Here is a 25,915-nt window from a genome sequence, read left to right on the forward strand (position 1 = left end):
CGGTGGTCAAAAAACCCCACGTTATAACCGGTCCCGCGCAAAAAGCGGTTACGTTATAAGTGGTCTGCACTGTATGTATATATATATATATATATATATATATATATATATATATATATATATATATATATATATATATATATATATATATATATATATATAAATATATATATATATATATATATATATATATATATATATATATATATATATATTAAAATAGAGGTGTTGTACGTCGAGAAAGGTCCAGACGCAGCTTGGCAAAAATGAGCTTTAACAGGCAGGTCTGGCTAATGGAGAACAGCGTGCGCGAGCTACTACTGCAGCCACCGATCATCGTCGTCTTCTTCATTGCCAGCAGAGCGTCGGTTATTCAGATCCATTAATTCATTACAATTACTCCCCGCGAAATAAGGAGCCATCCTGGCGACCTATGGACAAGTAAACACGGGAGGGTCGTAGCAGGGCTTAAGTCTCGAGACGTGGACAATTTCCTGGCCACGACGACGTTGGTCAGAAGATGGTTCCAGTGGCTCGATGAGATAATTCACCGGTGACGTTTTTTGTAGCACACGATATGGGCCGTGATACTTGGGGACCAACTTGGTAGAAAGGCCAGGTGTAGCCGAAGGGACATGCAGCCAGACGAGTGAACCTGGATCGTAGGAAGTAGTGTTATTTGATGCGTCATGGTGGTGTTTTTGGCGTTCTTGGTCTTGAGTTGTGAATGATCTTGCCAGTTGGCGGCATTATTCAGCGTATGTAGCGGCTTGAGACAAAGTCGTGGACTCTGAGGAGTCAGGTTTGTACGAAAGGATGGTGTCCATAGTGCAAGAAGATTCGCGTCCGTAAAGGAGGAAAAAAGGAGAGAACCCAGTAGTGCTTTGAATGGCGGTATTATAAGCGAACGTGATAAACGGGAGCACTCGGTCCCAATTGGAGTGGTCTGACGAGATATACATAGACAGCATGTCACCAAGGGTGCGGTTGAGGCGCTCTGTCATTCCATTGGTCTGGGGATGATAGGCGCTTGTAGTGCGGTGAACGACGTGGCACTCACGCAGCAATGCTGTGATGACGTCTGACAAGAATACGCGACCACGATCACTCAGTAACTCCCGAGGTGCTCCATGCCGTAATACGATGTTGTGAAGACCGAAAGTCGCAACGTCCTTTGCTGTAGACGAGGGAAGGGATGAAGTTTCGGCATACCGCGTGAGATGGTCGTTGGCAACTATGATCCAGCGGTTACCGTCAGCGGTGTTGGGAAGGGGACCGTAGATATCGATGCCGACGCGGTCGAATGGTAGGGACGGGCATGGTAAGGGTAGCAAGGTACCGCTGGCGTGACAAGGGGGAGTTTTTCGTCTCTGGCACGTCGAGCAGGCCCGAACGTATTGTCGTATAAAACGGTACATGCCACGCCAGTAATATCGAAGACGTATGCGAGAATAAGTCTTCAAGAAACCTGCGTGGCCACATTGGGGGTCGTCATGAAACGTGGAACAAATTTCGGATCGCAGATGACGTGGAATCACGAGTAGCCACTGACGTGCACCGGGTGCGTAGTTGCGTCGGTACAGCACGTCGTCGCGAGTGGCGAAGTGCTCGACTTGCCGACGCAATGTGCGAGAAGGGGGGGGGGGAAGCCGTGTGCCCAGCCAGGATGTCTAGAATCGAAGCAACCCAAGGGTCCTTGCGTTGCTCAGATGGCATCTCGGCGATGGTGACGGCAGTGGCATCACAGGTTAGACTTTCGCAGCAGTCCGGGTCAGGGGGTAGCGGCGAACGGGATAGGGCGTCTGCGTCCGAATGTTTCCGGCCGGAGCGATAGACCACGCGAATATTATATTCTTGGAGGCGTAATGCCCATCGGGCGAGGCGACCGCTTGGATCCTTCAGTGACGACAACCAGCAGAGGGCGTGGTGGTCAGTCACGACGTCAAAAGGGCGCCCGTACACGTAAGGTCGAAATTTCTCTATCGCCCAAATAATGGCGAGACATTCCTTTTCAGTGACTGAATAGTTGGTTTCGGCTTTGCTAAGAGTTCGGCTTGCGTAGGCAACCACGTACTCTTGGAAGCCGTCTTTCTTCTGTGCAAGAATAGCGCCTAGCCCGACACCACTAGCGTCGGTGTGGATCTCTGTGGGTGCCGATGGGTCGTAGTGTCGCAGAATAGGCGGCGACGTGAGGAGGCGGCGCAGTTCATTGAAAGAATCGTCACAGGTGGCAGACCAGGCGGAAAGGTCTCTAGAGCCGGCGAGGAGCTTGGTCAAAGGAGCGATGATCGTCGCGAAATTGCGGACGAAGCGCCGGAAGTAAGAGCAAAGGCCTATGAAGCTTCGGAGCTCTTTCATGGTGGTCGGTTTGGGAAACGCTGAAACGGCTGTAAGTTTGGCAGGGTCAGGAAGAATGCCGTCTTTTGAAACCACGTGGCCAAGGATCGTAAGCTTTCGAGCAGCGAAATGGCACTTCTTCAGATTCAGTTGCAGCCCCGCGGCAGAAATACACGCGAGGACTTTCTCGAGGCGGGTTAAATGGGTTGCGAAATCGGTTGAAAAGACGACAATGTCATCTAAATAACAAAGGCAAACGTTCCATTTGAGGCCTCGAAGGATAGAGTCCATCATCCGCTCGAAAGTAGCTGGTGCGTTGCAGAGGCCGAAGGGCATGACTGTGAATTCGTAAAGCCCGTCGGGCGTGATGAAAGCAGTTTTTTCACGATCGGCCTCTGCCATGGGTACCTGCCAGTATCCAGAGCGCAGATCTAAAGAAGAGAAAAATTCGGCTCCCTGTAGGCAGTCCAAGGCATCGTCAATGCGTGGCAGCGGATAGACATCCTTGCGCGTGATTCAGTTGAGACGCCGGTAGTCCACGCAAAACCTGATGGATCCGTCCTTCTTCTTCACCAACACAACTGGAGAGGCCCAGGGACTGCTTGACGGTTCGATTATGCCACGTGTCCGCATGTCGTCAACCTGTTCATTGATGGCACGGCGTTCGGTAGTCGACACACGATATGGACGCTGCCGTATTGGCGTCTCTTGACCGGTATCTATACGGTGAACAACAGATGACGCTCGACCTAAGGAAGGCTGATTGTCGTCAAACGAGGCTCGAAAACGCTGTAGGAGCTTGATCAGCTGTTCCTGCTGCCCAGGGGTGAGGTTACAATCAATGGACTTGCGGAATACATCTATAGGTTCATTAGCGTCCGTTGCGGGTGTAATGGCACAAGTCGGTAAAAATGGCTTGTCTGGATAGATCGGGTCTTCGAAAATACAATTTAAGGTCTCGAGGCTTCCCAGACACTCGCCGCGTAGCAGGATGTACGGACATGCAGAAACGTTGCACGCATAAAGTACCGCCGAACCATTGGAAAAGTTGGTGACGGCAAACGGGAGGACGATGGTTCGGTGTTGCACACTAGCTATAGTTGGCTGGAACAGGAGCGTCGAGTTAGCGGCAGCAGGAGGAAACACAGGCACTAGGACGGCGGACAACGGCGCGATGCGGACGTCAGCTGCGGCAAACACTTTGGAGGGACTGTGGTGGTCGATATCAAGGCACGGATTCGTCAACGTGAGTTCAGCACGAGCGCAGTCGACGAGGGCCTGATGGGTAGAAAGGAAATCCCATCCTAGTATGACGTCGTAAGATGAACGTGGGAGAACAACAAAGTTGACGGCGTACCAAACATCTTGAATAAAAACGCGTGCTGTGCACTGAGCTGTCGGCGCGATGAAATGGGAGGTGGCTGTACGCAGAGCAAGATTCGTAAGCGGCGTTGTAACTTTTCTCAAATCGCGACACAGTTTTTCACTAATTACAGAAACGACGGCGCCTGTGTCGACAAGTGCACGTACAGCAACACCTTCTACTAGCACATCAATTTCGTTGGTCGGACAAAGAGGAGGTCTTAGAAAGTTCGACGACGACGCAGTTCTTGCCTCCGGAACTGTGGCTGTCAGTTTTCCTCTCGAGCGGGGCTCATGCGCCGAAGCATCGGGGAGACCGATCGGCGACGGGGTGGTAATGACCGGCGAGAATCGACAGGGCGTCGTGGGGACAATGAGTCGGTGATAGGAGAAGATGGTCGCCGGGGATTCTTGGCAGCCTGGTAATTTGCAGAATTCCCGTGGTCTGGAGGCTGGAAGTTACGACGGCGACAGTAGCGTGCTATATGTCCCACGAAACCGCATGCGAAACATATGGGCCGATTATCCAAGGTGCGCCATGGGTTAACGACAGAAGGTGCAGGGGGCGAAACGGGATGGGGTGCCGTGTATGTAGGCAGCGTCGTAGGGTAGGAGGACCCGGTGCCCCTGTATGCGCCAGAGACAGGTGGGGCTGGGGGTCTAGCAACGACGGCAGCGTAGGTCAGCGGCGTAGGGACAGATGGCGATGGAGGCAGTGCCTGCGTGACCTGTGTCTCAATGACCTGGCGTAGACGTGGGTCTAACGATGTCACTGGCGCGGATGCTTCGGCCACAAGAGAAAGCTGACGCGCAACTTCTTCACGAATGAACTGTTTGATGTGGGGCAGTAAGACGGTGTGATCAGCAGCGACATCGTGCACGAGGGCGGAAACTTCAGCCGTATCTTCAGCGGCCCTGCGCGTCGAGACACGCTGCTTACGCAACTCGTCGTACTCCTGACAGAGCTGGACAACATCGGTGATGGTCTGTGGATTCCGAGCGACGAGCATCTGGAAGGTATCGTCGTCAACTCCTTTGATGATTTGCTTGATTTTGTCGCGTTCGGTTAGAGATTCATCGACGCGCTTGCAAAGAGACAAGACATCTTCAATGTAACTTGTAAAGGTCTCGTCCCTGCGCTGGATTCGACTACGGAGACGCTGTTCCGCGCGAAGCCGGCGCACGGCGGGATGACCGAAGACCGCGGCGATGGTGGTCTTGAAGGCGGACCAGTTGGTGATTTCGCCTTCGTGGTTCTTGAACCAGAGGCTGGCCACATCATCGAGGTAAAAGCGCACGTTTGTGAGCTGGTCGCAGGCGTTCCACTTGTTGGAAGCGCTTACGATTTCGTACTCGACGAGCCAGTCCTCGACGTCTTGTTCGTCGTTGCCGCGAAAAATTGGTGGGTCGCGTTGCCGAGGCACGCCAGTACAGTAGACTGTCGTTGGTAAGGCAGCTTGAGAAGGGCCAGGGGCAGTCATGGTGAATGGTGAGGGTAGCGTCCGATTGCGAAGTTCCAGGTTGATGGGAACCCCGGCTCCTCCACCACTTAAAATAGAGGTGTTGTACGTCGAGAAAGGTCCAGACGCAGCTCGGCAAAATGAGCTTTAATAGGCAGGTCTGGCTAATGGCGAACGGCGTGCGCGAGCTACTACTGCAGCCACCGATCATCGTCGTCTTCTTCATTGCCAGCAGAGCGCCCGTTATTCAGATTCAGTAATTCATTACAATATATATATATATATATATATATATATATATATATATATATATATATATATATATATATATATATATATATATATATATATATATATATATATATATATATATATATATATATATCCGGCTTGATTGAGGTAGATCACAAATGCATTTTGTATCTTCGAAAATGTATAAAGCTCAGGGGCGGATACAGGATTTTCTGAAGGAGGGGGCAGCTTATGCGAGAGATCTGCGTTCAGATATCAGGCGAGGCGGGGGGGGGGGGAGCAGGAAATGACGATGCTTCCCCACCATCGGAGGGACGCCCATTTGCTTGCGTGTCCTCTCCTAACCGGCTCTCTCTCGCCTATACTGAGTTTCCTCACCACGCGGCTAAGGGGAGGGCGAGGAGAGCACAACAAAGTCAGTTGAAAATCTGGTTTCACGCCATCCGGATGCAACCTTGACAACAGTAAAATTACCACATGATTGTGGGCACAACTCAATCGACAGAAATCAAGGCACCTTGTGATTTTTGTCATTTTATCGCTCCCTTCAACGCATTAAAAGTTCTCAATGTGGTCATTGCGGGAAGGCTTGGGATTCAGCTGTGGATTTCCAGTATGTTCCGAAGATCAGGCGGGCACAGGGTACTCCACTAGGAGAAACGAAGCCTCACCACAACCCCCCCCCCCCCCCCTTCCTCCTGCCCCAGCCGACGTCTTCGACTAGAGTTCACAAAAGAAGAAAAAAGCAGCCAGCTTCTCTTCTCACCACATCCTCTTCGTAAACACCGCCGATAAAGTGGAGCTGATGCCATCATTGATAAGGCTTCAATATTACTGAACATCAAAATAAGGTAGGTTATATAATAAAATTACAAAATTTGTTGATATTTTGGCGCTCGGCGAAATGTATAAAAAGCTATGCTCTTTTTTGTGAGTAATAAACCAATAAATAAATCAAAATCTTTCTTTAAAATTACGCATCTTGGCAGAGAAGTATATTAATATGGATTAGCTAGTTGACCGATGTGTTGCACTGAGATAATTTCACACAGCCAAGCGTACCATTGCATTGGAAAGCCCAGAAAAAAGAAAATGACAGGCACAGGTAAATCCATTCAAAGATTACTTAAAGGCATTTGTAAGAGGGTTTGTCGTGCAGCAGTCAACGACCTGCAGGTCAAAAAGAAATGATCAATAATTTCCATCTCACCACAGATCGTGCACGACGGAGAAGGTGCCGGACCGGACCGGTGGGACCGGTGTCGGTAGAAGTTTAGTCACGGCACCCTGCAGGGCAGCCTCGTTATTGTCGCTTCCAGTTTACGGGCTTGAAAGTGATGTCCAGCAGGAATAAAACAAGTGCCAATATTCAGTGGAATTAATCAGTGCTGTATCGGCAAATCGCGCAGCCGCCACGTGATGGAAGGTACGGTAAAATTGGCCAACTTATTCACGACCTCGCTAAAGAATCGGCAACCTTGTATGCCCAGACACCCAAACTAATCGAACGTTTCTCAAATACATGACCACAAGTGCAAGAATTAACGCCTTTATTATGTGATAGCCAGCACCAGCAGAAAGTGCAACGCAGGAAGATGGGAACCTGTGATTATAACGAGTGATGTAATTGCCGCGGTTAACTATCTCACGGCGGGCACCACTTCCAAAAAATCAGCCACAAAAACCGGTGTGAAATTAGGCAGTCGAAGGGAAAACGACAAACTTGAATTCGGGCTACCTGACCTTTCGTCACTCTTTGATGCATATGTGGCAATAATAACGTTTATGCTGATGCTCTGCAGATTCACTTGCAACAAACCATCTAAAGTATAATCGGTAAGTAACTTTGTAATATTAAGAAAAATATACTCAAATTGATTATCGATTGGGTATAAATTAACGCAAGTAGAAGTTACATCGCTGTGGCCTATATTCAGCGGGTCCAGTACACGTTGCACAAATATAATTTCAAATAGAGGCTATCTCACACCAATAATAATAATAATAATAATAATAATAATAATAATAATAATAATAATAATAATAATAATAATAATAATAATAATAATAATAATAATAATAATAATAATAATAATAATAATAATAATAATAATAATAATAATAATAATAATAATAATAATAATAATAATATAATAACGATAACAATAATAATAATAATAATAAAATGATAATAGCTATAAATTTTATTATTATTATTATCATCTGGAGGTTAAGCTCCCAAAACTAAGATGTCATTATGAGATGTAAAGGTACGAGATGGTGGTAGTAGGAGTGTTGACTAGATGGATAGACGGACGCTTAACGTATGAATTTCAGATTTTTGCCCCGGACGCTTGTGCGATACTGGGTGATTCAGATCAATTATACGGTACGTTATTCTTTCCCCTTGAATTACTACACCCATGAACTCGTGTTCTTCGTACTCGTACGAAACGCCATTTTTTTTCACTAGAAGCTCCTTCAGTTAACCATAGTGGGTGTGAGCCATGAACAGATAACCGAAGAAGAAATGATGTGGTCAGCGTTTAGAAGTCTCGTTTTCATAGTGTTTTATTCACACGTCACATCATGCGCTTCGGATCTCTTCACGGCAACCGAAGACATGCAGGAGTCCATAGGCACCGAACAGATCGCGCTCGAAGATGGCCACTTCTACGTTTTGCTGCAGGAGCGCAAGCTAGCCGCTGTCAGAAGCCACTTCGAGGCATTCAGGAAAAACGAGCCACTGAGAGCCCAACACAGCACCGTAGCAACGTTCCTCTTCGTCAGCAGACTCTTCAACTTCACCTCGTCCGGTGCCCTCAGCGTATCCGCCGTATCACACACCTATCTTGGGAATGTTTCCAACGCTTTCCTTTCGCCTTCCTCCCGAGAGTGGTGGCCCGCGGACAGTGACGTCTCCGGAGCCGCTATTGGAATCTGCAAACTGCAGCACCTTTACGACATTCCCGTAGATGAAATGGCAGCCACGAAGTCCCCATTGTTGCCCCCTGCTTCACCCGAAGACTTCGCCTACGTGGCCAGGGGATGTTCAATGACTGCACAGTTCGGAAACACATCTGTCTGGAGCCAAGCCGCTCTGGCTAGGAGGTCGTCCATCGAGGGTGCTCCTTTTCAGAGGCTTAAAATGGGTTTGGGCTGGCTACAGACCAATGACTATCGCCGGGCGCTGTTAAAACAACGGGCGAAGTATACGACGGCCAGCCAAGTCTATCCTTCACCGCCGGAGATAGATATCGATGAATACAAGGCAGTATGTGTCAGAGAGGGATTCCTGAGGCCATCAGGCAGCACACTTGTATGCAAATTGTCTACGAACTTCGGTGACCCACACTTGATTCTACAACCACTCAAGCTAGAGATTCTATCACTGAAGCCACGTGTAGTGGTCATCAGCGACTTCCTGTCCACATCGGAAGTCAATTACCTCAGATCAACAGCGCGCAAAGGACTCGTACGGGCTGGCATCTATTCTCCAGAACAAGTTTTAGGAGTGCCAAGCTGGAAACGAATCGGCAAGGTAGGAGAATATGAATGTTTGCAATTTAAACGTGTCATTGTGACTTCAAATGTGACGGGATTTTTTCGGCTGCCCTTAGTTAAGAGTTACTCGATGCCTTCCGCAGAAGCTCGGGAAAAATAGTTAATCGAGGCACCTATGCACGTTTGATGGCCCACAGTTGCGTCGTTATAAACGGCAAACGATGCTGCTTATCAATAACAAAAACCAGTCTAACAGGAAGGGTTTCTGAGAAACCCTTCCGACTTCGGTTATTAGATGCGAAGCAGCTCTTTCACGAGCCTGTGCAACGCTGTCCCTCCGTCCGCCCCGCGCTCCGCTGACCGCAGGTGTTGGGGTGGTGCCAAGTAGGTCACGCGTGCCCTCGCAGTTCGCGAGCTTTGACGTCACACTCTCCCTAACCTGTCACCGTGTGTCATCTCCCTCACTTCACCCTCTCCACCGCTTGCAACACTCGAGCCAACTCCTCACTTGGCCATCATCTCATCCGCGCCACCTCTCTCCATATGACAAAGAGAAGAAGCCGCGAGCCACAGAATCTCACGGCACCGACAACATGGACAGCTCGCGGCTGAATGCCGCGCGGTCGCGCCGACGGATGAGACGCCGTCGCGGAATGCTTCCAATAGTGTGTGCGTACCTTTACCGGCTGTCGCCGGCGTTGCGAGGGTTAGCGAAGCCGATCGCGTTCGCTAATGTTGACGTCAACACCGACGAGGCACGGCCAGGGAAGCTGAACGCAAGCGTCGGCTGTGGAAGACCAGCGACACCGCCGAGGGGCAAGTCAAGAACAATGATGGCGTTCGAGAATACAGACGGCGCGCGGATAACACCGACGAGACGCGATCCAAGGAAGCCGAGATCAAGCATCTTCAACGCGTCCCGCCTCTCGTGTCTTTGCGTTTCAAACAAACGTTTACTCGAGTAAATGTTACACCGAGTTTCGCTTCAGACCGTTCTTCTAGCACCCCCTTTGACGTGCGTTTCAACCGGGTCAACGCCGTGCGCACCACTGCTGCTTCGCATCCTATCAGGGTTTCCTTCAGAGAGATGGTCCATAGTTTTTATGGACGAAGCTCCTTACGCCGTTGGTCTTACGTCCGCGATGTATGTAATAGTAGTAGTAGTAGTAGCCACCTCCACGGCTCGACGAGAGGAGCGGCACGCGCTCTGTTTAATTGACCAGGAAGTCCGCGAACGTTAATAATAAATAAAATTAATAGCTGTTTCCGATGAAATAACCTACAGAGACGAGTATCGGTGACTTAATATTCGATAAAGTTTGCCTGAATTTGACGCCTACTAAACAATACTATTAACAGAAGGACTCGCTTTGAGCATGATCTGACCAGAAATGTTTGCCATGTAAAACTCGCTAGGCGTAAACTCCTTGGTTTTAGCAAGGTTTAGCGAGGGTTGGGCCGCAGTGCCATGACTAGCAGTGGTGAAAGGTGGGAACTAAAAACACGAAGCGCAGGCAGTAAGAGAGTGCGCACGTGCTGCTCTCCTAGTCCGGCCGTGCCAGCTCATTTATTTATTTTACTTACAGAGCTCCTGCAACGCCTAAGTGGCATTACTGCAGGGGGGTTTACACACAAAATTGCATGTGGTTACTAACATTTCTGTGAATGGTGACGCTTTAAACCTTCTGGAAAATAAAACAACATATAATAATTACAGCATGCAATCAAAAATATTTCAGTACAATATGACAGGTGGCGAACAGGTACTAAAAGTGAATAGGCATGTCACGATGTCACAACGATGAAAAAAAGTGCTGTTGTCACTCAAGTTTACGATATCTTGTGGAAGTTGATTGACTGATTGATATGTGGGGTTTAACGTCCTAAAACCAGCTATGATTATGAGAGACGCCTTAGTGAAGGGCTCCGAAAATTTCGACCACCTGGGGTTCTTTAACGTGCGCCCAAATCTGAGCACACGGGCCTACAACATTTCCGCCTCCATCAGAAATGCAGTCCCCGCAGCCGGGACTCGAACCAGCGACCTGCGGGTTAGCAGCCGAGTACCTCAGCCACTAGACTACCACGGCGGGGCTATCTTCGGGAAGTTCGTTGCAGTCTCTAATTGTTTCAAATGTGAAGCATTTCTTAGCGAACTTCGGTGACTTTGAGCATATCTATCTATCTATCTATCTATCTATCTATCTATCTATCTATCTATCTATCTATCTATCTATCTATCTATCTATCTATCTATCTATCTATCTATCTATCTATCTATCTATCTATCTATCTATCTATCTATCTATCTATCTATCTATCTATCTATCTATCTATCTATCTATCTATCTATCTATCTATCTATCTATCTATCTATCTATCTATCTATCTATCTATCTATCTATCTATCTGTCTGTCTGTCTGTCTGTCTGTCTGTCTGTCTGTCTGTCTGTCTGTCTGTCTGTCTGCCTGCCTGCCTGCCTGCCTGCCTGTCTGTCTGTCTGTCTGTCTGTCTGTCTGTCTGTCTATCTATCTATCTATCTATCTATCTATCTATCTATCTATCTATCTATCTATCTATCTATCTATCTATCTATCTATCTATCTATCTATCTATCTATCTATCTATCTATCTATCTATCTATCTATCTATCTATCTATCTATCTATCTATCTATCTATCTATCTATCTATCTATCTATCTATCTATCTATCTAGCCACCTATGACCTTTAGTTCTTCTGGCCGTTTAGATAATGGTATTGATACCAACTAGGTACTGCATAACACAACTGTATGAAGAGCATATTTGACTAGTCACAACAGGAAAATCATGACAGGTCGGTCATAAATGTCATGATTTACATTTCATGGTTTTGCAGCTCTTGCGGTGGTTTCGTTCACATGGCATGTTGTGAAACCGGTGTGGTTTGACATGATTCCATGGCGAACGCAAGCGACAGACCCTAACATGATAATCATGACATGCGTGTCATGTAACAACATGACTACATGCCACGCTCATATTGCGCTCACGGCTGTTTTGCTAGCCTCACATATACCAAATTTGACATTACGGTACGTGAATGAATGACAAAGGTATGATACTGGTGCAAACATGATAAACACAAGATACGGGTCATGTAACAACATGGCAACATGATACGCTCATTATGAGCTCACGGCTGTTTCGCTAGCTTCACATGTACCAAACTCGGTATTAAGCGATACGAACGGACGGCATTGGTAAATGACACATCCAAACATGATAATCATGATGTTCGTGTTATGTAACAACATGACTACATGCCACACTTATGATGCGCTCACCACCATTTCGCTAGCTTCACATACGCCAAGTGTGGTGTTACGTGACGTCAATATTGGGACGTTAAACCCCACAAATCAGACGTCAATTGATGACCGAGTTCTGTGACTGGTACACACATGATAATCATGAGATGCGTGTCATGTTATAACATGACTACATGCCACAATCAAGGCGCCAATACATTTTGACGTGACGCGGTGCGGGTGCTCGCCAGCATTCATTTAGTCGCGTCACGCCAGCGTTGCCACGCCAGACGCTGGCCCTGCCATATACTCGTAGGCGCGCGCCGCGCTGCGTTTCTTTGACGCATGCGCGTATCCGCGCGTCTTTCCTCATCATGAAGACAGGGAAACACAGTGTTTTATGAGTAAAGGCCAAAGCTCACAAGCGCGAAAATGCACGTGACAGCGACAAGCGACACGACGTAGATCGGCTTTGCGCGATCAGTCACTAGCGCTGACAAACCTCATTCATGCGACGGCTTCGGCGAGCGAATTCCACTGTTGCTGGCATGAGGCCGTCTACTCGCACCAAGAAAACCGCGTAGCGAGGCGTATGCAATTTAAGAATAAGATATATTGTTCTGTAATGAAACGGAAAGTATTTATTATTGCCTTACAGCACTTTTTATATGCACATGCGTAATAAACACTGCGTTATTTCTTGTTGCGCATACGTGACTTGGGCAGGGTCACGTGCACCTATGTAGTCTTTGTCTTTTCCGGTATTTCGCTATTGGCTGCTTGAGCCCACCACTTCCGAGCGATGAGCGATGGTTTCCAAATCTGGAGAACCGAGCGATCGCGTGAAAACGAGCACGCGGCACGTCGCGCGAACGCCCTGTTTCGTCGCTCATAGCGTCGCTCGTCGCTGTCGCGTGCATTTTCGTGCTTATGAGGTTTGGCCCTAACGCATCGGTGCGAAATGCAGCATGTCGCATTTCACGCCAGTAGCCGTCGGGCCGCTCCGATGGACGCTGGTCGCTCCTGGCGTCAGACTAGAGTGCTCGCGTTTTGCTAACGTAACATCGCTGTGCCCAGTGTGCGCACGCGTCAACGCTACATTGGAGTATATCGGGCCCTTCGTGATGCGTTCGCGGCTGTTTTGCTAGCTCCACATATACCGAATTCAGTGTTACGTGACGTCAACAGATGACGATATATATGACTGGTACAAACATGATAATCCTGACATATCATGTAAGAACATGACAACATACCACGCTCACATCGTGCTCGCAGCCATTTCGCTAGCTCCGCATATACTAAACTTGGTATCACGTGACCTCAATAGATGAAGGTAAACTACACATCCAAATCATGATAATCATGAGACGAAAGTCAGTTTGGGGAACAACTACGGACACCAACTACAATAGGTTGTTAGTTTAATAATAATGTCGTTAAAGAAAACAGTTATACTGGTACAGACAGATATAAGTTCAGGAATATTGAGCGTCGATTGCCTAAAGGGAGGACGAATTACGGAAAGCAGACATTACATTACCAAATTGCACATTTCCTGAACAAATACAAAAGCATTGTCTGCTGGACTTATTCCGCTAAAAATGAAACATAAATTCAAGACACATCTCTTTATCATTATGTCGGTGATTAACTGCTTGTATACTATTGTTACGAGTGACTGTGCTTATTTATAGATGAGGTGAAATAGCGTTGTGAAAGAGCAGCGTACTTCTGAGACAGGCCTAGAACGCTTCACCCAACCACACAGTCCAAGCGCCGCTCCACTACTCTTCTTCTTCTTCCGCACCCCGTAGGCTCCTGCATCTTCGTTTCATTTCCCCCGGCGGCAGACGAAGCTCGCCGAGCGAGTCAAATAGGCCTATGATGGCACTGTTTAAGGTGAGCTACGTGAACAATTTGCGTAGTTCGCGAACGCCGGTTATTGGCTGTGACTCGCGCGACAACGTAATTCACGTCACTGAGATGACTGACTATCACGAATGGGCCGGAATAGTTTACTAGAAACTTCCGGTATAATCATTTTCTACGAACAGGAGTTCACAGCCACACGTAGTCACCAGGAAAAAAATCTACGGGGATATGCTTGGCATCGTAGCGACTCTTGCTGTGTTCTTGCGAAGACAATGTTCGAAGGCGCGCTAGTTGACGTGCTTCTTCAGCGCGACACAACGTCTGAGCGATGGATAGATCTTCCTGATGCAAGAAAGGTAATAGAGTGTCCAGAAAACTCTGTGGATTTCGTGCGTAAAGCAGATAGAAGGGCGAATGTCCAGTAACTTCATGCTTGGCGGTGTTATACGCGTAAGTAACAAACGGTAAGACGGCGTTCCAGTTCCTGTGGTCAGCATCAACGTACATCGATAGCATATTCGTGAGAGTTCGATTTGTTCTTTCAGTGAGACCGTTACTTTGTGGATGGTAAGGAATGGAGTGGCGATAAGAGGAGCCACATAGGCGCAAAATTTCTTCAAACACATCGGCGATAAATTGTCGTCCACGGTCACTGATGACAACCCGTGGAGCACCGTGACGCAGTATGACCCGTTGTAACAGAAAAGAAGAAACAGCGGATGCTGTGGCTGATGTCAGTGCGTCCGTTTCCGTATAACGCGTTAAATAATCCACGCACACTATAACATATCGGTGGCCCGATGGGGCCTTAGGAAGCGGTCCGAGCAAGTCGATGCCGACTTTTTCAAAAAGGGATGTCGGTGGAGGGATGGGCTGCAAATAACCTGCTGGGGCAGTGATGGATCGCTTGTGGCGCTGACCTATAGCGCAGCTGGCGACGTACTGTTTTGTGGTCTAGTCTGCCCTGAAAAAGGGGTGAGGAGATTAATGGAGAAGGAAGAGAAGTGAAGGGCGACGTGTGTGTATATGTGACCTTGTCCATTGCACGCTTATAAGCGGTCACGTAATCCGGTCGTCTTTAGAAAACTTAGTAATGCCCGCGTCGTTTTGCTGGCCTGCGACGCGTAGAGCCACGAACCAAGGATCTTCTATTCGGAGAAAGGTCTACTGCCTAGTGTCTCTAACGTTTCGCGTAGCAAGTTGCGTTCGCTCGCAAAACGCTCGCACGAACACAGTAGATTTCTATTGCCTCGTCCGTATCGCACGATTCACATCGGGAGCTATCCGCCATTCATATGTGAAAAGAGTACGCCTTCGTCAAAGCTACTCCTAACCACAGGCGGCATAGTAAAGTCGCATTCTGGCGGGAGAGGTCCGGTAGAACTTGAAGCTTTCTCGATGGGTCCAATTTGTGTAGGCGGCGGTTCCCGACATTAGGGTCACTCAGCCAAGTTTCCGACATAGTGTTAGCGAACGAGTGAAGGCCCCTTGTAGCGTCACTTTTCGACAATGCAATTGGGGTCGTCTGGGTGTCCGCGTGGGCGGATCGGGCAGCATTATCAGCAAGGTCGTTACTGACAATACCACAATGTCCCGGTAACCACTCGAACACCACGTCATGTCCTTTCGATAAAACTTCGTGAAGCACTTCTCTTATTTCATTCACTAGTTGTTGATACACCCTTTGTCGTAAAGCTGATTGCAAGCTCTGAAGGGATGCCTTGGAGTCGCAGAACACAGCCCATTTTTTGAGGTCGGGCTTCCGCGATATAAAGTATAGCAGCACGTAAGGTGGCAAGCTCCACTGCTGTGGATGTTGTCCTGTGCGACAGTTTGAACTTTATAGTGACCTGGTACGTCGGGATGACAACAGCACCTGTGGAGCTGTCAGCCGAGACCGATCCATCGGTGTAAATGTGGGTCCTCTGGCCGTATTTTTCGTTGAGTAGCGACAATGTCACCTGTCGTAGGACCACTGTTGAATGACGGCTCTTGTTCGTTATTCCCGGAATAGTGAGGCACAACTGTGGTGGCTGTAGGCACCACGGAGGTGACGCTAGTCTTGTTGCTGGAGTGAAGCCAAAAGGAAGGCATTCTCTATGAGCAGAAATAATCTTTGAAAACATCGCTCGTGGTCTTTGAAGTGGCAACACTGCAACATGGTGACCAGGAACTCGGCAGAGGTGTCTTATGTGGGCTCTCAAATTGCCAGTTGTGGTGTATGTTTCAATTGGATGCTCTCTTGCGATCATAATTGCCCCGTAGGTTAAGGTGCATCTCGGCAATCCTAAGCACACGCGTAGTACTTGTCCTTGCAGACTTTCGAGGGTGCGAATGTTCGTCGTGCACGTAATTGCCAGTAACGGCAAGCTGTAGCGCAAAAATCCCAGAAACAGTGCCCTGTATAGCTGCATCATTGACCTTATCGATGTGCCCCAAGATTTTCCGCAGAGGAACCGCATTATATGGACGATGGAAGTTAGCCTTCTCTTCGGGTAATTGCAGTGGGCACTCCACGAAAGGTCCCTGTCAATAATCACACCCAGGAAGCGATGGTTCTTCTGGTATGGAATATTATGTCCATTCAAGGTAACGGGGTATTGTGTCATGGCTCTGCGAGTAAACGCAACCAATGCACATTTCTCCGTTGAGACGGAAAGACCTTGCTTGCGGAGATATGAGCATGTCAGGGTGGCAGCCTGCTGGACTCTAGCACGTACTTGTAGACGAGTTACAGCCGAAGTCCATAGACAAATATCGTTAGCATATATGGAGATGAGGATAGTACTGGGCAAAGTCTCACGAAGACCTACCATCACGAGGTTAAATAAAGTGGGACTTAATACGGCACCCTGATGTACGCCACGGGAGGTATAGCAATTGGTGGTTGGTCCATCTGCGGTTTGTACAAAAAAGAAGCTTCTCGTCAAATAATCCTGTATCCATTAGAACATCCGGCCACCGATTCCGACAGCTTCCAACGAGTCTAGGATGGCTTTATGTGTTAGGTTATCATAAGCCCAGATGCCTGCAGTTCCCCGCGGGGGTTCGTCGTCCTCTGGCGATGCTCGGTGAGTGAGGCCTCGAGCAAGGCGATGAGCCGCTTCGTTGGGGGTGCTACGTCCGGTGTGTGCCGGGATTCATAACAGGTGCCTTCGGTTATATAAGTCGACCTCTCCTGGATGTATGGGATGTCATTGGAGTATGTGAAACGCCTCTTGCGAGATGCGTCCGTTGGCAAACTTGCGAATCGCTGTTTGCGAATCAAATATGTGGCATAGGTCTGTGTGAGGGCGAGTGCCCTAGCCGCTTCCCCTGTCGCCTCCTCTGCCGCTTCAGCGTGTGCCGTGTTCACAGTGAGGCTTGTGATGTATTTGCCACAATGGCCGGTGACTACCGCCACGAAACTCTTTTTATTGGTATAACGCGCGGCATCAGTGAAAACCGCTTCAGTGTCGTTGGAGTAGCTTTGAGTAATGCGTTGTGCCCTGGCTTTACGGCGTCCCGTATGGTGTTGGGGGTGCATGTTGCGAAGCAATGGGGGTACGTATACTTGCTCGCGTAACGATCTTGGAATTTCGACTTTGATGCCGTGCTGCGTATGGTACGTGATGCCGAGTTTTTCTAGTAGGGGTTGGCCTGGGCGTGTCTTGGATAGGCACTCGAGCTGGGAAACTTGTGTCGCCTCCACGAGTTCCTCGAGGGTGTTATGCAACCCTAGCTCTAGGAGTTTGCTGGTGCCAACTCCGGGCACCAGTCCCAACGCGAACTTGTATGTCTTGCTTATCAGGGCGTTAAGCTTGTCTTTTTCCGCAACTGCCCATTTGTGAAACGGTGCCGTGTACGTTAGTTGTGAAATAACAAAGGCTTGTATGAGTCGCATGACGCTGCCTTCGCGCATGCCCGCATGTTTGTTCGTGATGCGTCAGATGAGTTGCATCGTGCTGGTGGCCTTTGCCATGAAAACCGCTTCAGTGTGAACGGCGCAGTGCTTCGCCATTACCGCCGTTCTGCTCAATCATCATCCCCAGTACCCCGATCTTCTTTACCATTGCGATCGGTGAGCCGTTTGATAATGTTAGTTAGATTTCTTGTTTTTCTGAAGGTACGTAGTCTTTGGGCGGGTGTCCCTTTTTCACCGGTATATATAGCAGTAATTCGAATTTTTCGGCCGAGGAGGTGAGTCCCGTGCCTACGAGGTAATGTTCCACGAATTATATGGCCACCTGTAAGCAATCCTCGATATCTCTCCGTCACTGTCAGTTGTCGTCCATATCGTAATATCATCCGCGTATAGCGTGTCGTGCAGTCCATCAATCTGATGTAATCGCTCGGGTAACCCCAGCAGTACGAGGTTAGAGAGCATCGGCGAGATCACCGAGCCCTGCGGTGTACCCGAGCTTCCAATGTTCATTTGATTTGATTCTAGTTGTCCCACTCGCATGCGTGCAGTTCTTCCCGTGAGGAAGTCTCGGACGTAGTTGTACCCTCGCATTCCGAGGTACAATCTGTCTATTTGTCGCAATATGGCATCGTGACGAACGTTTTCGAAGGCCTTCTTCAGGTCCAGGCCAATGATGGCTCCCGTTGAGCATCCAGGATTTTCTATGATTTGATGTTTTAGTTGCAGAAGAGCGTCCTGTATAAAGAGATGTCTTCTGAACCCAATCATTGTGTGTAGTAAGAGGTTGTTGTCCTCGAGGTAATCTGTTAAAGCTGGTGCACACCGGCGACAAGCAGCGGTCGCGCGATCATTTGCGACTGGTCGCAAACAGTCGCGAACGCTCGCAAACGGTCGCAAAGCGACTGCTTTGGCTAGTCGCTTCCTGACCAATTTTTCAGTCGCGCGACTGTAGTCGCAAAGCGGCTGGAACCAATCAGCAATGCTCAATTTTCGTTCTTTTGTTTTTTTTTATTGTGCTGGCTTCCTGCCGCCAGATACAAACTAGTTCGTTCCTCTGTGTCTGTGGCACCATGGCCACCACGGAATACTTGGCTTGGAGATGGCGGGGCGCAGCAGCTCAAGCAAAGCGTCGAATTTGCGTGGCGGTATTCGTAAGAAGGTAAAAACCGTCAAAGTAATGAGAAAATAAATTGTGCACTATCTTTTCCCCGAACTCAGAACCGTTTTATTGTCTAAAACTTGATTTGTCACCGCCTTCAATGCAGTGTGTTTGGAGCACGTTTGTGCTTCATGCCTTGGCAACGATCTAAGACACCACGTTTGAGACACGTTGTGCAAGACGCGTTAGACTGTGGCAAGTCAATTTAAATTCAAGGACCGTTTCTGAATACATACGACTCTCGAAAATACTTCTCGTCTCAGCGCAGCTCGGGAGGTAGGTTTGCATGGTCGGCCAACTCCCGTGATCGAAAGGACGGTCACACCCACTACCGGTTTTTTTTTTTAAGGACGAAGCTCCTTATAACGGCACCCGTTCGTCCCTCGTAGTATGTAACAAGTATACCATTTTGACCTCCAAGGTGGTGCCGGTGAGAGACTTCTTCTGTGCGTTGTTGAACAATAAAAAATAGTGCTCAATGTACATGCCAATGGCTGCTAATGGGGAATGAGAGACAGGAGCATTCGGCTTTTAGTTAACGCGCAGGCTGCGATTACCATTAGCAGCCATTAGCATGTACATTGAGCACTATCTGACACGAAAGGGTTGCTACGTTATACTCGCTGGGTGTAACCTCCTTAGCTTTAGAAAGGTTTAGCGAGCGTTGAGCCGCAGTGCGATGAATACAATGAACTTGTATATACCATGAATGAACTCGAGGTGGTTAAAAATGGGAAATAGATACGAAGCGCAAGTCGTAAGAAAGTAAAAGCCGAATTCTCCGCCTCTCATTTCCCATTAGCAGCCATTGGAAGGTACATTGAGCACTATCTGACTGAAAAAGTTTGCTACGTCATACTCGCTGGGCGTAACCTCCTTGGTTTTCGAAAAGTTTAGCGAGCGTTCGGCCGCAGTGCCATGAATACAGTGAACTAGTATATACCATGAACTCGAGGTGGTTAAAGGTGGGATGTGGACCCGAAGCGCAAGCCGTAAGAAAGTGTGCGTGTGCCACCTCTCGTTTAGTCTTTAGAATGTCCGCCGGATGGCGGTGCTTCTATATGGGGAATATATGATGAAAAGATGCGAGATGGTGGTACTTGGAGTGTTGAATAGATGGACGAACGGACACATAGACAGATGCATGGATGGACGCATGAACGGACGCAGGGGCGGTTGCATGGACGAACGCAGGGATGGACGCACGAACAGACGCACGCACGAACGGGCTGATGGACGCATGGACGGTCACACTGACGGACGCATGGATGGACGAAAGCAAGAACGAATGGACGGACGAATTTCTTCGCCCCACTCTCCATCATTCACTCCGTGGATATGCTGCCAATTTTTTTATGCATCTGTGATACCAGCGCTGACAGCATGGCACAGCGCATCAGCACCATGACAATGTCTTGTTTTTTGCTTGAATCGAATTTGACACTGTTGAGAACGCTGTGCGAGAACGGACGAAAACAATAAATGCGGCGCGCACGGTTTGCTCCGCTCACTCAGCTCATTCAGCTGGCGGTGATCAGCTGATCGGCGCCGGTCTCTAGAGTTCTCGCTGATAACGAGATCCGGACGTGACTCTCAGCTTTTGCGACTTCCGGTAGCTCGCATGCAGCCCCTGCCGGTAGAGTGTACTAGAAGCTTTTGAGTGGCGCGAGCAGCTGCCTGGGAGCGGCCGTTTCGGCGTGGAATGATGCGGTGGCGCTGGCGTCGACCAATCTACCCAGGCGGATGGCTGGCAGGCGTTCCGCGTACGTGTTGGTACCTCTCCGTCGCGCCTAGTGTGAAGATGATCTCCCTCTTTTTTTTTTCTCATTCACATACCTCCCCTTTCTCGCGCAAATAAAGGCTATTTGACATTATTGTTATTGAAGCTGCTGCTGACCGCACTGCAGCCCGAAGCAGCATAGCACATTGTACGATATAACGAGCGCGTTTTTTTTTAATTTTTAAAGTGTACACATTTTGGACGAGACACCAGCTGGCCGGTACACACCGGAAGCGCCCCCCCCCCCCAAAAAAAAGGAATATGGTGCACACAAAACGAAGAACTCTTGGTCCATTCCACGTAAAACACAAAAGCTGGACTCAAATAAAAGGCTCATTGCTTGTGGCTGCGTGCACACACGAGAAAAAAGTAGGCTTTATAGATATTATTTGAAGAACAGCAGAGTTTTTCCAAACCTCCCTTTGGTTTTGAAATATGGGAATAGATTCATTGTTGTAGGACCCACAGAAATGCAAATACGTAATACTGCAAAAGAATGTCTTAGGTGAAACATAGTAGTGGAAGATTCTTAGAGTTTAAAAACGGAACAACCCTGCAAAGCAGAGTCGTAACTAATGTTAATCATAATTGATAACATAAAATGCAAGGTTTACATATTTATAAAACAATACATTTTAAATTAGGTATATTCTAAAAAACGTAAAATATAGAGCCAGGATACAAAAGATAACATAAAGCAAAGCAAACAGAACGACATAATTACGGTTGTCTTTCCAAAATGCATTTAAAAAAAAAGATGTTATGGTCGAAAGATCTTTTGAAGGGACACTGAAGTGCAACAATGAATTTGCTTAGATCGATGAATTACGCACCGAGATCTCTAATCCTGCTAAATTTACCATCACAGGTTTAATACAAAAAGATTCAAGATCAAAGATTTATTTTGAGATTTCGCGTCATTATTTGCACGTTCTCTCGCTTACAAGCCTCTTCTAGGAAAAATTGTTTTTCTTCTTGGTGTACCGTCAAAAAATTAAGAGTGTAAGAAAATATGCACGAGAAATGACATCCTTTTTACGCCACTGTAGCAATTTATAGCCTACTCAGTTTTAGGTGCTTCTGTGCGCTTTTGACACTGTAGAAGATTTCTCATCTTGACATCATTTGCGCGTGTAGACCGTGGGTAAGGTCTGGTGATGGCAAAAATGAAGTTTCTGCTGCTCCACAACAGAGTGGGACACTTGCAACAAGCTGCAGAGAATCTGAGGCTTCTCGAACAGTTACTAAACTGGACTTGCAGAATAGTTTTTCTTGCACGAATGCTTCACATTGCACGATTCCATTGTCTGCACAGGTGAAGTATACGTCTCGTTGAATGCAAAGTTCACGAGTGCTAGGATTCAGTGAGCACGCTACGTATGCCACGCCAACAAATCCAGGAAACTCGTGCAGCGCCCATGACTTTGATGGTAGGACAAGACCACGAAGGTCACCGAGAGTGACAACCGCGTCAGACGAGGGACTTGAGCTTGCCTCGTCAGCTTCGTCGCCATCTGCAGAAGTTGCACCGTTGGTATCCACAAGAAGCTGTGCAGCAGTGCTAATGCGTCGCCGTTTTCTGTTGTCATTCTCAGCCGGCACACACTGATGACGCCGCTTTGTTTGGGTCCGCGGAGCCGGAGTTTTGAGCGTCGAATATGCAGGCAGGTTGGACAAGATCGTCGGCACTGCTTCAGGGGCAAGTGTCGGCGTTCCCCTAGGAATTCGGACTTGAACACCATTGATAACGTGCACGTAGTCTCTAACAACGAAATGCGGTTTGAAATGTAACTCGCACACAGCACAATCGGCGTCAAGCGGCCTGTCAAGCCGATGGAGGTTCCGCTCCCAAAGTCGTCGTTCTGCGTCTTTCGGAGCCTTGAAAAGTGATAACTTCCGACTTTGTTGCACACGCGGATATCCAGTTGTGCAACCTAGCGCGTAACAATGGTTTAGACGCTACTTCTTCGTCATTTCGCGACTAAAACCGAGATGCCGGCAATGCCGCCGAGCCAGCCGAGTAAACCAAGTGGGAAGATTGGGCGATAGCAGCGCCGCCGCTACTTTCGCCGCAAGTTGGGGATGGAGAAAGCAAGGGGAAAGCGTTTCGGTCGCGCCACTCAAAAGTTCTAGTACACTCTACTGCCGGTGTGAACATCAGTCGCTTTTTGGCAGCCAGTCGCAAATCGTCGCGCGACCGCTGCTAGTCACCGGTGTGCACCAGTCTTTACTCTATTGAGGAACGCATGCTCCATCAGTTTACCTACACATGATGTTAGGGGATAGGACGCCGGTTCTGCAGCTGCAATTTCATGCCGAGTTTCGATATAAGAAGGATCTGTGCTTCTTTCCATGGCTGTGGTAACTTTCACCGCACCCAACACTCGTTAATATAATCTGTGAGTTTCTCTAGCGATCTGTAATCAAGGTTGTGCAGTGCCCTGTTCGATATTCAATCTAGGCCTGGGGCTGACTTGGTATTGAGTTTGACGAGGGCCGCCTCGATTTCGGAAATTGAGAATTCTGAGTCTAGGATGGCGTTGCCTTCTTCCCTGTAGTCCGGATGTACTTGCGGGGGCATTTGGGATATGTAATGGAGTTCCGCTTCCCGTAGGAAATCTTGCTCCGTTCCCCCGTAAGCGTGTATGATTTTGCATATGCCTTGCCTCTGTGAGGTCTCGGTGTTCACGGGATCTATGAGGTGCCGCAGTATCTGCCATGTACGACTCGTAGTGAGCTGACCATCCATCTGCGCGCATTTCTCTTCCCATCGCTGTTGTTGCAGGTAAAGTGCGTGCTTTTCTATTTCTTCGTTGAGTTGTGCTATTCGTTTTCGCAGTCTCCTATTATGTCATTGTCGTTTCCAGCGGCGATGCAGTTGGGTCTTGGCGTGCCACATGTGCAGTAACCGGGTGTCTATTCTATCAAGCCCAGCTGTTGACGGCATCATTTGCGTCACCCTCTCCGTGTCCCACTGAAGTTGGTCGGTCCATTGCTTAATGTCTTTGATGTCTTAAATCTGTTGCTTGTCTCGATTTTTTCGTAGTAGTTCCCGATTGGTCATCTTGATTCATTTGGCGACCGGCATTGCGTTCCTGTGGGCTACTTTTTGCTTCTATAGACATGATGTAATGGTCACTGCCCAAGTCTTGCATGGTGTATCTCCAGGTCACCTTTCGTGTATTGCACGTAAAGGTAAGGTCCGGCGTGGTGTCAGTGCTGATGCTGTTGCCCTGCCTAGTTGGTGCCGCTGGGTCAGTGACCAGCTCGAGGCCGGTGAGTTGCGCCGTTTCCCACAAATGCCCGCCTTTCAGCTGATCGTGTTTGTAACCTCACGCTATATGCACCGCGTTGAAGTCTCCTCTAATGAAGAGTTGTTGTCCCTGGGCGATATCGAGTGCTCGTTTGAAGAGGACGTGAAAGCGGTGTTTGCGGCATCTCGGACTGCTATAGACGTTGAGTACGAAGATGCTGTCGAGCGTCTTACGCGGTGGAATTAGCTTTACGGGGACGTTTTCCATATCCTTGACATGGGTGTCGTGTTCGATAACCGTGAGCTCTCGCTTGACCAGTGTGGTGACGTTTGGATTCTCCACCTTTCCTATTATAGAATGGTACCCTGTAAGTTTGGCGGGGCCGTTTGTTTCCTGCAGTATGATGACGTCTGGGCGTTCGGGGGTCGTTTTCAGGTATTGTTGTAGGTGCGCTCGTTTGTTTCTGTAACTTTTGCAGTTCCACTGCCATATTGTATGTTTTTGTTTCGAAGAGTGTCTTGCCGTGGTTATGTGGTGCTACATGTGTGGCAGCGCTTCGCTATTTGACGTCACCAGCGCGCTGTTGGCAGCTTCTAATCTGGACATTCTGAGATAAATGCTCTTCAAGCTCTGTTGAATCGTACGTGTGAGAGTTGTGGTGATAGTTTCCTCGAGACTGCTCACGCGAGTCTCGAGTGCTTTCACTCGGGTGTCACCTGTTGCTGCGCGTGTACACTTGGGACGTATTGGCCTTTTAAGGGAGATAGCCGGTCTGCGTTTAGAATCACGGCCTTCGACCCCACCGTCCTCTATGAGTTGTTCTTGTGTTTCCTGCATTGCCTGTTGATCAGTCTCGCTGTGAGCGGTAGACTGGACTTTTTGTATGAGTTTGTCTTTTGCGTGAATCTGTGCCTGCATGCATTCCGTTTGCTTTTGCATAGTTTGTATCGTCTGTGTTAACTGAGCTATCTCCGCCTCTATCTTAGTGTGTGTTTTGCCGCCAGCCTCCGCGTTTGTTGCGCGTTTTCCTTTGACCGTATCTGCAAAGCTCACCGAATCAGTTGACTTCGCGTCTCTCGTTGGGGTCCGTCCAGGTGTTCGGCTGTGAGCTTGGCGTTGCTGCTGCTTTGGGGTCCCGGAGTACGGCTACGAGATCGGAAGTGGCTTCGACTGGGTGTCCTGGGTCTTGAGCGGGGCTTGCTGGTGGAATAGTTGGTGGCAGTGGCTTCTGTCTTCTCGTTAGCCCTGCGCCGTTTCCATTGCGTCTTCGTCACGATGTAGGGCGTTTTGTACCTTGCACGTCAGTTGCGGTCCACCGTCATGTGTGCGCCCCCACAAAACTTGAAATGGGGGAACACTGGTGGTTGGGGCCTGGGTTAGGGGCATCACAACCACGACACACTTTGTCCTTGGGCTTTGGGCACACGTCCATGCAGTGACCAAGTCTCCCGCAGCAGTGACACATGTCGACTTGCTTGCGATAGAAGGTGCAGCAAAGGAGAGTGCCGCCGTACCTGACGTAAGTGGGCACTTGCGGTCCTTCAAACGCCACTATGACGGTCGTGGTGTTACTGAACCGTTTGGCTGCCAGGGCGTAAAGGTTACGTGCGTGAACGATGCTGGTGTGAATTGACTTGGCGTCTTGTTCCAACGGGATGCCCTTGATTGTTCCCTTCACCGTGTTGTCGGGTGCCGTCTCGTATGCACTAACTTCTTGGTGGCGGTCGCCGATGGTG

The 25,915-nt window shown here is 48.6% G+C and overlaps 1 protein-coding gene across 1 annotated transcript in view; it reads left to right on the plus strand.

Moving 5' to 3' along the window:
* The first annotated feature begins 8,034 nt into the window (after window positions 1-8,034).
* LOC142817593 (prolyl 4-hydroxylase subunit alpha-2-like) overlaps window positions 8,035-25,915 on the plus strand; it is a 30,087-nt gene continuing 12,206 nt past the window's right edge. Inside the window, exon 1 of the mRNA XM_075894648.1 lies at window positions 8,035-8,952. Within this exon, the coding sequence (XP_075750763.1) occupies window positions 8,035-8,952 (918 nt within the window). The remainder of the gene's footprint in view (window positions 8,953-25,915) is intronic.

The sequence above is a fragment of the Rhipicephalus microplus genome, chromosome 5 (assembly GCF_043290135.1).
Source record: "Rhipicephalus microplus isolate Deutch F79 chromosome 5, USDA_Rmic, whole genome shotgun sequence".
NCBI lineage: Eukaryota > Metazoa > Arthropoda > Arachnida > Ixodida > Ixodidae > Rhipicephalus > Rhipicephalus microplus.